At 40.4% G+C, this 12,628-nt stretch overlaps 1 protein-coding gene across 2 annotated transcripts in view; it reads left to right on the top strand.

The window, feature by feature from the left end:
* Window positions 1-11,779, top strand: part of PLPPR1 (phospholipid phosphatase related 1) — a 2,199,975-nt gene extending 2,188,196 nt beyond the window's left edge. For both annotated transcript variants that reach the window (XM_044068258.1, XR_006364450.1), the window contains one exon: window positions 10,801-11,779. In XM_044068258.1, coding sequence (XP_043924193.1) covers window positions 10,801-10,833 — 33 coding nt within the window. In that variant the 3' untranslated portion in view covers window positions 10,834-11,779. The remainder of the gene's footprint in view (window positions 1-10,800) is intronic.
* Window positions 11,780-12,628: the final 849 nt, after the last annotated feature.

Raw genomic sequence — 12,628 nt, 5'->3', positions numbered from 1 at the left:
AAAATTGCTGCTTGCTCTATAGCATACCTTATCTCTATCCTAATTAACCACTCTATCCAAGAATCGTCTGTCCCCTCTATCTGGAAACTATTCTATATTATCGCCATCCAAAAGGGAGGGCAATCCATTGACCTAAGTAACTTCCATCCCATAGCTATTCTATCCCCCCTCTCAAAACTGCTACAAGAGTGTATCCATAAGCAACTATGGGACTACCTCCTGCATGATAATCTACTCTCATCTACTCAACATGGATTCTGACCCCAACCATAGCTCTGCATTTGCTCTAACTTCTTTCACCCAAACAATTGCCCAAGCCAGAGACAATAACAGACTTGTCTCCAGTCTTTTCCTTGACCTCTCCAATGCTTTTGACACTGTCTCCCATCACCTGCTTCTTTCCAAGCTGTCTGATCTCAATATCTCTAACCCTACCCTGTGTTGGTTTTCTAGCCACCTCTCTAATAGGCAACAATTTGTCAAATAGCTCTCTTCCTTCTTCTCCTTTCTCCCTGTCATTATGGGTGTGCCCCAGGGATCCATCCTTGGACCACTACATTAGAACATTTTCACCAACAGTCTTCATACCTCCTGCTCCCTCTCCAATCTCATACAATATGCCGATGATTCCACTATCATCTCAACCTTTGACAGTATCTTGGATCTCCACTAAATTACTCAAAACTCCTTTCACTCTGTTGAAAATTGGCTCTCCAACAATCAACTCCTACTCAATACAAAAAAACCCCCCAAACTTCTCTTATTTCTTCCTAAATCTCTTTTCCATTGTAAAACATCATTTACTATTTCATCACTTAACAACACTGTCATAAATGTTGAAACTCACACTAAGTTACTGGGTGCAATCATAGATGACCAACTTAAATTTGAGCTGCATGTTTTAAATTCTATCAAGAATACACATCAAAAACTTGGACTACTTTACAGGAGTAAAAAATACCTCACTAATGATTCTAGACTTTCCCTTGCTCATGCCTACCTCCTTCTCTCCCTTTTCTATGCCTCCCCAATCTTAACCAGCCTACAATTCTCCCGTAAGGCCAAGCTTGAACTAACCTGTAATAAAATTGCTAGGTTCACTGCTAATCAACCCTACTACTCTCATCAGCCCCAGTACTCTTACTCTCTCAATTTTCTCTGATTCACTCCCTTCTTAATAAACCTTCCTTCTGCCTAGCACTCTCTTCCCTTATATCCCTTTACACCCCCTCACACTCTTTACAGAGCTCTGATCAGTTTCTCTTAGCTATCCACAAGCCTAAAATGTAACAGGACATCACTAAAATAGCTATTTAGTTGCTCCAGCCTGAAACAAACTCCTGTTGAGCATTAGAAATATTCCCCATACTCCTATCTTCAAAAACGTTTTAAAAGAAAATCTACAAAAATGGATCTGCTCATGCCAAAACCTATCATAACTTTCAGCTGCTATTGTTTGTCTACTAACCACTTCTTATTACTCTACTCATCTTATCTACTCTACTTTGTCTGCTTTTTCCCTTCCTTCAGACTTAAACTTCTCTATAACTAATTTCTCTTTCTTTATGCTTATTTTATAATTCCCTACTACTACCTTTTACTTCTTATTCCCAACTTCCACTTCTTGGTGTACTTTTTGTTCTAATTATTTCTATGTGTTTTATTTAACCTATTAATCTGCACTCTACATATTTATAATATTCCCATATATTCTGTTAACTACTGTTTGTAACGATTTCTTATTGTAATTATGTTTTTGTATGGGGTCCCCCCCAGCCTCCACTGAAGATGGACTATTGGTCAGCTGAAAATACATGGTTAACAAATGTTAAAATAAAATAAATAATAGCTGCACTCCATTTATGAAAGGAGAACTTCATCAACTGAAATGTCATCATATCTCTGTGGTCAGTTGTCACTTGTGTATTTGGAGTGCTGTTATATTACTGTTTAATATGTACATAAATATACAACACATGGTTGTATGGTTGTATAATACATGTTTCAAGGTAATATACATTCTGTCTATGGTTTCCAAATGACAACAAATGACAAAACATGTTCCTTCCTGATGTGCATGGCACAACAACTGTAGGGCTCATTTCTTCATGTTTAAACATGATGAAGTGGAGTTTACAGCAATACTGTCAGTTATCACCATATCTTCCCTGTATGTATGTGTCATATTCAATAAATGCAGTCTATGTAAATAACCCCTAATGTTTCCACTGTGCTTGCTAAAGGTTATTTCAACTCAGTATGTCATCAACATTAATATAAAATTTGCATCCCTTCATTACAATGTTGCATTGCATCCCTCTCACATCCTTTGTTAGCATTGTGAAGGCTGCCAGCCCAGCTAGCTGGAATTTTATAAATAATTCTGTTATTCGTGAATAGTAATATGGTTTGTATGCTTGTCTTACAAATGTAAGAAAACTATATGTTATGTGCTGAGCTTCAAGAATGTAAACACAGTGTACCCTACTGGAAAATAACATAAATGTATATGAACTGTATGCCTATGCAAATGTATGTTTTGATAGTAAGAAGCTGGAACATACAGAGTTAACTTGCAAAACTCAAAGAAATAAGTTAAAATTGTGTATGACTGTGGTATTTCTCCGTTTCTGCTAGGAGACAAGATGTCTACAGCTAGAGGATTATTTCTATTGTCTGGAAACAGAAGTAATTACAGGTCTCAAATGTAAAGTATTTAGGTGTTTTGCGACTTCCAGTTCCAGGCAAAATGTCTAAGAGATAAGTATTTTTGGCACAGATGTGTCACGTAGTGATGTCATCCAGCTAACCCAGCAGTAATCTGTACTATTAATTTAAGAACTATTTCTCAGAGAAAGTCTGTGCATTTTGTATCTTGTCTTGGATCTAGAAACATCCCCTCACCAGCACTTCTGCCTTGCTAATAGTAAGTACTAGATTACAGTGATTTCTCTTAGAGATAGATAGGAATATAGCAAGGTTAGTTTAGATGTTTTCTGTATTTATGTGAGACTGTCCTGAAATGCTTTAAAATATTTCCTGTGTTTCTGAACTCTGTTGTCACTGTGTTGAGTTACTGAGTATTGTCTTGTGCTATTATTATTATTATTATTATTATTATTATTATTATTAAATATATGTAAACATTTTAATTGAGGGTGGTTTGTTTAGAGATATTTAAGCTCTTACAGTACTTGCACATGTATTTGGTGATACTGTATAGGCCACTCCTAAAAAGCATTAGTCTTGGACACACTTACCATTTGGATAATAGTAACATTACAGAGTAGAATTGGTCACCCTTTGGGAAGGGCCTTATAGTAGCTGGTAAGCAGTGGTTGGTGGCAGGGATTTCTACCTTATAGTCTGGGCAGAATAGGGCATAGCTAGTGAATCTGTGCTAACCTTCCCCAGGAGTTTATGTGTGTTTGTATATAAATCAAATCTCAAAGTGTGTGTGTGTGTGTGTGTGTGTGTGTGTGTGTGTGTGTGTGTGTGTGTGTGTGTGTGTGTGTGTGTGTGTGTGTGTATGTGTGTCAGCTACTTGGGCAGGGACACAAAGCACTGGTTGGACAGAGAGGGTGCTGGAGGTTTTTGCTTGACCACTCAGCTGAGATCTTAACCCTATAGCTGTGCCAGTGGGGAGTCTTACTGGGGATCTGGAGAGAGAGGGACAAACCAGTCCCAGACTGCCTGTGATCTCTTTGTCCTCTTAAGGGAAATTGTACTTTATAGTATGTGTACTTGTCATCCTCCCAATGTGCACGTCCCTCACTGGTATTAGTGGTAAGGATTGAGGATCCTTGATTACTGGGCCAGTGCAGGGGCATCACATATTAATTGTTTGGCAGTGGTGGGATAGCCACATCACATATTAATTGTTTGGCAGTGGTGGGATACCCTCATCACATCTTAATTGGTTGCTAGTGGTGAGATAGCCACATCACATATTAATTGGCTTGTAGTGGTGTGGATATTGAATTCCTGTAGCTTGTGTACAGTGGTCACTGAAGGTTTTTGTACTCTAAATCAGCCATGCAGTGAACATTCATAGTTCATATCACTACTGTTGTATTTCGTTTGTTAGCTTAGTTAGTCAGGGAGTGCAGGCAAGCATGCCAGAAGAGCAGTATGGCAAGCTGACAAGGAGCCAGTTGGCTGAGATGTGCCAGGCTAAAGGATTGGTGCACACCACCATGACTAAAGCAAACATGATTGCAGTTTTAATCACAGCTGCATCAGAGAATAGCAACCAGGAGGACAATAAGACTGGCCGTGGGGTATGTACAACTCTCAGAGAATGGACAGCTCAGCCTTTCCACAGAGGACTTAAAAATTCATCTGGAGGTAAAGAGACTTGAGGTAGAGGCCAAGCATTTAGAAATAGAGGCAGCAGAGAGACTGAGGCATCTAGAGACTGAGAGAAATGAGAAACTGCTACACCTGGAAGCTGAGAAGGAGAGCCAGAGGCAACAAGAAAAAGAGATGCTGACTCTTCGCTAGAGTCATAGAGGTAATGGGGAAGGGAGTAACTGAATCCTAGAAGGAACAAAGGTCAGTAAATTTCTTCCACAATTTACAGAGGGGGATGATTTTGATAGTTTCCTTCATATGTTTGAGAGGGTATGTAAACAGTATGATGTTGACCAAGGGCTCTGGGTATGGTTCCTGACCCCCTTACTGCATGGTAAAGCTGTAACTGTTCTTTCTAAACTGTCTGATAATGACTGCTTAAATTATAATGTTGTGAAAAACTCTTTGCTAGAATGTTTTATGTTAACACCTGAAGCTTAAAGGAAAAAGTTTCCTGAACATAGACATAAGGCAGATAAACGTGTGTGTGATATCTTGCTGAACTTAGCACCTATTTTCATAGGTGGGCGAGTGGGTGTCAGGTCACCGCTTTTAAAGGGCTGGCAGACCTTTTGGTGAGGGAACAAGCCTTTAGCACTTTGCCTGAAGGCATGAGAATCTGGTTAGCTGATAAACAATGCCTTACTGTAGATGTGTTGAAGAAGAAGGGAGACCTATACCTAGCAAGCAGGGCATCACTGCACAGGAAAGGGACACTCAGTGCTGCTCATGGGTCTAAGGGAACCCAGGGTGGGCAGCCCAGACTACCGCAACAGAATCTGCCAGTAACAGGGGAAGCCACTAGTCCAGGTACACATCCAGGACCTAGGGTTAAATGTTTTAAATACAACCAGTGGGGCCATGTAGCATATAGATGTCCATGAAGGCAAGGTGGGGAATAAAAGGTGGGAGAGCCAGTACATAGGAATGACAAAATGCCAATAGTAGGTTGTCTTGAGATAACAAGGGTAGCAAACTACCAACCTGCAGATGTCCTGATAGGGAATGATTTTAATAATGCAATACCATGTGTTGATGCAGTTACACACAGTCAGGCTTTGAGGCAAGCATGTGGGTCTGGTAGCCTGGGGGAGACCCAGACAGACCAAACACTTGCAGCCAGGACTGGTGAGGTGGTTACTTCAGGGAAGGAGCTACCCTGTAGCAGTGAGACTGAAGGTGAGACACAGCTGCTTGTTGGTACTGATGTTCCCTTGGACAGAGTGAGTGCAAGGGCAAAGGTGAGTAGTAGTACCCAGGCTGACAGTGAGGCACTGCTGTCAGAGGATACCAGACTTCCTGTGGAAGTGGAGCTGGGAAGGGTTACAAAAAGAGAGCTGAGACAGGCTCAGCTTTTAGACCCTACATTGTAATGCCTGAGAGAGGTAGCTAGTAAGGCACCTGATTCTCAAGGGAAGGGGGAATCTGTATACTAGAACAAAGGATTACTGTATATAGAGTGGACCCCTGAGGAAGGACTAGAGGGTGAGAGAATACAGCAGTTGGTAGTGCTCAGAGCCTGCCATCTGGCACTTCTAGCCATAGCCCATGATATTCCTTATGCAGATCATATGGGCATAAAATGTACAAAGCAACATAATACACATAACTTTTATTGGCCTGCGATTTCCAGCGATATAACAGGGTACTGCATGACCTGTGAGCAGTGCCAAAAGGTAGACAAGGCAGGAGACAAGGCAAAAGCTCTTTTGATGCCTTTGCCTGTGGGTGAGGAGCCATTTCAGAGGATAGCTATGGATATTGTGGGGCCTCTGAGTACCCCAAGTTCCACAGGGAAAAACTATAACCTAGTGGTAGTAGATTATGCTGCCAGATATCCTGAGGCAGTGGCTCTGTCCTCCACTGAGGCAGAAAAGTTGGAAAATGCTTTGTTAGAGATTTTCAGCAGGGTAGGTTTCCCAAAAGAAATACTGAAAATACTGACTGACAGAGGTGCCAATTTCATGTCAGACATGCTGACTTGTCTGTGGAAGTACTGTGGGGTGAAGCACCTAAAGACCACCCCTACCATCCCCAGACTAATGGTCTTATTGAGAGGCTAAACTCTACACTCAAGACCATGCTACAGGCATTTGCAGACCAGTTTAAGAGGGACCGAGACAAATATTTGCCTCATCTGTTGTTTTCTTACAGAGAGGTGCCCCAGGAATCCACAGTTTTTTTACCCTTTGAGTTGTTGTATGGGCAAAGGGTGAGGGGGCCTCTAGATTTAATTTTAGATGAGTGGGAGGGTGATTGTGAATCCCATGAGGAGTCTTTTGTGGCATATGTCCTACATCTCAGGACAAGGTTCTGGGAACTCATGGGCTTGACCCAGGAGAACCTGGCAGAAGCCCAACAGCAGAAAAAGGTCTGGTATGACAAGAATACTCGAGCTACAGAGTATGCTGTGGGGCAGCAGGTAATGGTTCTCATTCCTGTCAGACACAACAAGCTGCAATCAGCTTGGGAGGGACCCTACAAGGTAGGAAAAAAGGTAAGTGATGTTAACTACATTGTAGAATTGGTAGGTAGGAGGCAGGAGCACAATTGTACCATGTTAACATGATGGAACCTTACCATGATAGGAAGGCCCTTGTGCTGAGTATTTGTAGTGGATTGCAGAAAGAGTGTGAGGGAGATCTGGTGAATGATCTTCTCAGTGAGACTATGACTGACACCTTGGTGTAAAAGGTAGCAATGTCCCAGCAGCTATCCCCTTCCCAGGTTTGAGAAATCCGAGCAGTGTTACAGGAGTTTGGGGACATGTTCACTGGGAAACCAAGGTGCACCCACCTGGTGCAGCACCATATGGATACAGGAACCCAAAGGCTTATTAAGCAAGCCCCTTATAGGGTGCCTGAGAGAGTCAAACAGACTCTGAGGGAGGAGATACAGGAATGTTGGAACTAGGGGTAATTCAGTAGTCCAGCAGTTCCTGGGCCTCCTCAGTGGTGCCAGTACCAAAAAAGGATGGCAGCAGCAGATTCTGTGTGGACTACAGGAAATTAAATAGTCACACAGAGTCAGATGCTTACCCCATGCCTAGGACAGATAAAGCCCTAGAGAAGCTGGGTGGGGCTAAGTATCTTACCACAACTGATCTCACCAAGGGTTACTGGCAGGTGCCCTTGACTCTCAGTGCTAGAGAGAGATCAGCCTTTGTGACTCCTTTTGGCTTGTATGAGTTCACAAAGATGCCCTTTAGGATGAAAAAATGCTCCAGCAACTTTCCAGAGACTGGTACAGCATATCCTAGCAGGAGCAGGAGTTTTTGCCCTTGCTTACCTAGATGATATTGCCATCTACAGCCATTCCTAGCAAGAGCACCTTCAGCATGTCAGGGAGGTGCTGGGCAGACTACAGAGAGCATGGTTGACCATTTAGCCCAGCAAATGTCAGGTGGGTATGGCAGAGGTCTCCTACCTAGGACATAGAGTAGGAAGTGGTAAGTTCAGGCCAGAAGCTACTAGAGTAGAAGCCATTCAGGCATGGCCTGCACCTGTTACCAAAAAGCAGGTGAGGGCATTCTTAGGGACAGAAGGGTTCTACAGAAAGTATGTCCCCAATTATAGTACCATAGCTGCTCCCCTCACAAACCTGACAATGAAAAACAGGCTAGATAAGGTAGTGTGGACCCCAGCATGTGAGTAGGCATTCCAGAAGCTTAAAGGAGCTTTGGGAGGACCCCTTGTTTTAGCCAGTCCAGATTACAGCAAATAATTTGTTGTGCAGGTGGATGCTTCAAACCATGGGGTGGGAGCTGTACTTTGCCAGATTTCTTTAGAGGGAGAAGAGCACCCAGTGGTTTATCTCAGTTGTAGGCTCCAACCAAGGGAGGAATTATATGCAGCTGTAGAAAAGGAATGTCTAGCCATAGTGTGGGCACTGCAGAAACTTCAGCCTCATCTGTATGGAAGGAAATTCACCGTAGTCACAGACCACAGTTTCTTAACATGGCTACATCGAGCCAGCCAGCAAAATGCCAAGTTACTAAGGTGGAGCCTAGGGTTGCAAGCATATGATATGACAGTGCAGCACCGCATTCAAGACAGGGAATGGGGAAAGGTATTCCCAGATAGGCTCAACCCTCTCAAGCAATGTTTCTCAAGGGTCACTTGAAAAAATAGCTTGAGTTCTCATGGGGGGAGAATTGTGAAGGGTGCCAGCCCAACTAGCTGGAATTTTGTAAATAATTCTGTGTTATTTGTGAATAGTAATATGGTTTGTATTCTTGTCTTCCAAATGTAAGAAAACTATATGTTATGTGCTGAGCTTCAAGAATGTAACCACAGTGTACCCTACTGGAAAAGAACAGAAATGTATATGAACTATACGTCTATGCAAAAGTATGTTTTGATAGCAAGCAACTGGAACATACAGAGTTAACTTGCAAAACCCTAAGAAAATAAGTTGAAATTGTTTACGACTGTGGTATCTCTCAGTTTCAGCTAGGAGACAAGATGTCTGCAGCTAGAGGATCCTTTCTATTGTCTGGAAACAGAAATAATTACATGTTTCAAAGGTAAAGTATTTAACTGTTTTACGACTTCCAGTTCCAGGCAGAACATCTAAGAGATAAATATTTTTGACACAGAGGTGTCACATAGTGATGTCATCCAGCTAACCCAGCAGTAATGTGTATTATTAATTTAAGACCTACCTCTCAGAGAAAGTTTGTGCATTTTGTATCTTGTTTTGGATCTGATCTGGAAACATCCTCTCACCAGCACTTCTGCCTTGCTAATAGTAAGTACTAGATTACAGTGATTTCTCTTAGAGATAGATAGGAATATAGCAAGATTAGTTTAGATGTTTCTGTATTTATGTAAGACTGTCCTGCAATGTTGTTTTAAAATATTTCCTGTGTTTCTGAACTCTGTTGTCACTGTGTTGAGTTACTGAGTATTGTCTTGAGCTTTTATTATTATTATTATTATTATTATTATTATTATTATTATTATTATTATTATTAAATATATTTAAACATTTTAATTGTGGCTGGTTTGTTTAAAGATAGTTAAGCTCTTACAGCACTTGCATATGTATTTGGTGACACTATATAGGCCACTCCTAAATAGCATTAGTATTGGACACACTTACCATTTGGATAATAGTAACATTACACAGTAGAATTGGTCACCCTTTGTAAGGGCCTTATAGTAGCTGGTAAGCAGTGGTTGGTGGCAGGGATTTCTACCTTATAGTCTGGGCAGAATAGGGCATAGCTAGTGAATCTGTGCTAACCTTCCCCAGGAGTGTCTGTGTGTTTGTATAGAAATCAAATCTCAAAGTGTGTGTGTGTGTGTGTGTGTGTGTGTGTGTGTGTGTGTGTGTGTGTGTGTGTGTGTGTGTGTGTGTGTGTGTGTGTGTTTGTGTGAGCCACTTGGGCAGGGACACGAAGCACTGTTTGGACAGAGTGGGTGCTGGAGGTTTTAGCTTGAGCACTCAGCTGAGATCTTAACCCTGTAACTGTGCCAATAGGGAGTCTTATTGGGGATCTGGAGAGAGAGAGAGAAACCATCTCCAGACTGACTGTGATCTCTGTGTGCTCTAAAGGGAAATTGTACTTTATTGTGTGAATAATTGTCATCTTCCCAATGTGCATGTCCCTCAATGGTGTTAGTGGTGAGGATTGAGGCTCCTTGATTACTGGGATAGTGCAGGGGTGTCACAAGCATGTCTGGTTTTAGGTATGTGCATGGGTCAAGAATTGTGAACAGGATTAATTATTATTACATCAATATGGAAGCATTTATGTCTAAAATGTTTCTTTGTGGCATAAGCATATTTGACTGCATTAACTGAGTGCATTTTCTCCCTGTACCCTCCCCTGTTACTTATGTCTGAAATATTACCATTGTATTCCTTGTATATTCTCCCCATTTAACATCCCCTACATTTTAATTTTTATAATCGACTTGCCCTTTCTTCATATACGCGTTCAGTGCATTTTCACACAATAGGTTTTCTTACAGGCAAGCTGTTTTGATTACATTGTGTACTTGTACTTCCCTGTCCCTTTTCATGGCCACGGACACTGCGGCTGGCCGTGAAAAGTACTGTAAACATGAAAGCAGGATGAGAAGTATGCATATATAATGAGAGCTGCTGCTCATCCCGCTAATGTGCTTAAATTGTGTAGGCTTTGTGCAAAGCCTACATGATTGTTAATGAATCCCAGGGACAGTATTTACTTCTTCCCATATTTAATGAGCATGTACTGGTAAATGGTCCTTAAAAGTGAATGCAATAATCATGCCACAAAAAATGTTAGTCCATATTTTTTAAATGCAACCCAATATAGCCCACAACACAGTCGCAGACATTAAATGCTAACACATCATTAATAATGTTATACTTCTGCATGTCAACATTTGATACTTACAAAAGATTGTTATTACTACTACTAAAACATTGTTTGTGCCCTCTTGTTTTGTTTTCCAGAATCACTCGACTTCAGTGACTGAAGTGACTTGAATCAGCTGCTCTGCGGTACCATTCTCCCCTTATGCTTCAATACTCCAAGACACTGTTGTTTTATACTCTGTATAAGTGTTTGACAGAAGACCAGTATTATATTATATCTAGTTTTAGGCTGATGTTTTGTACATTTTTTGTATGACAATGTGGTGTAGTTTGACTTGATCTTTGTCAGCTTTAATATATTTATGCCAGGAAAAGTATCTAATTCATTATGAATTTTATTCAAGATTAAGACCTATTTGAATATTGTTGTTGTTATGTGATATTTGTACAAAAATTTTTTCTGGTGTAATATGAATTAAGAGAATGTATATTCCTCAACATCACTTTGACCGTTTGTTACTTTAGGATAGTTTTGTCAGGAAATAATTATTTTAGGATTGTGCTGACTGCTAAAGATGTGAAATATATTAATATTACAAGTTTAATAAGCTAAACTGACTTTTAATGTCATTGTTGACTGCAAAGGCTGTTTTCTATTATTGGAAAGCAAATGTGCAGTGGTAAACAGCACATAAAAACCCAACAAAATGTGAAATAGATTGACTGCTGAAATTAAATATTTACCAAGTTTAGGTTAGCAAACGGACTGCAATATCACTGCCTAAGCTGGAGATAAGCATTTACTATGTGTGCACAAATACTTTTGTACATCATGTTGTTTGGTTTTGGATTTAGAACAAATGTTTACAATTTGTATATTATTGCAATGAAAAATAGAGCAACAGTGCCATTTACTGTAAAATCATATTCTCAACTTTAATACTTTTTCTTAGTTTTAGCAGGGTTTTAACCCATCTGTCTGAAGAAAACAGAGACTTTTTGTCTATATTTGTTGATATTTTCCTGCTTTGTGAGCCTCGTTTTTGTTCTTCACTCAGTTTTTGTACATTTAAGACTTTTTAAAACTTGTCACATAAATTAAATTGTAAACCACTAACATAGTGCTGCTTATTTATTAGAATAAAAAGCTAAATGTAGAGGTAGAAATGATTCATGATATCATGGCAACTGAAACATTCAGTTGGAGAGGGTAAACTATTAATTAAATTTACATAATCTTTTTTGGTTTCTTAGTTGAAATAAATTAGTGGACAGGAGGCAGAATTGGCTTATGGGCATGTGACAATAGCACAGGATTTCAAACTAAATGGAGAGCTGAGGATGCAGGACCTATTTCAGACATGTGAGCCTGGTGCTGCAGCTCCATCAGCCTTTTTATTAATCCGGCCTTGGCATGAGAAAGCCTTGGGACAATACCAGAATGTAAGTATGAGTTTTAGAAAAAAGTGTGCATGTTTTGTTTTGAATTTTATGTAAATATATATTGCTGACTGTGGCATAACTGAACAGTAAAATAGTGCTGATACCATATGAATCCTAAAACTCTTATGTAATTATCAAAAGGACAGCATGGATACAACAGGAAACTTCAGGACATCAATCAAAAAGTTTGTTGTGATCACAGAGTAAGTAATGCTGCAGTGTTGTTGTTACTGCTGTTTTTGTTTGTGTGTGTGTGTGTGTGTGTGTGTGTGTGTGTGTGTGTGTGTGTGTGTGCATGCGCTTATGTATCTGTGTGTGTATGTGTTTCTGTGCATGTGTGTTTGTGCATATCTGTGTCTGTGCATATGTGTGTGTTTGTGTGTGTATGTGCATCTGTGTGTGTGTGTGTGTGTGTGTGTGTGTGTGTGTGTGTGTGTGTGTGTGTGTGTGTGTGTGTGTGTGTGTGTTTGTACACGTACTGTGATATTTGTGCAAAATTAAGGTACAGTTCAACAGTAAAAAC

The sequence above is a fragment of the Protopterus annectens genome, chromosome 4.part0 (genome assembly GCF_019279795.1).
Source record: "Protopterus annectens isolate FY-2018-M chromosome 4.part0, PAN1.0, whole genome shotgun sequence".
Lineage (NCBI taxonomy): Eukaryota > Metazoa > Chordata > Ceratodontiformes > Protopteridae > Protopterus > Protopterus annectens.
The sequence above is the reverse complement of the archived record's forward strand: the minus strand, read 5'-3'. Positions and strand labels throughout refer to the sequence as shown.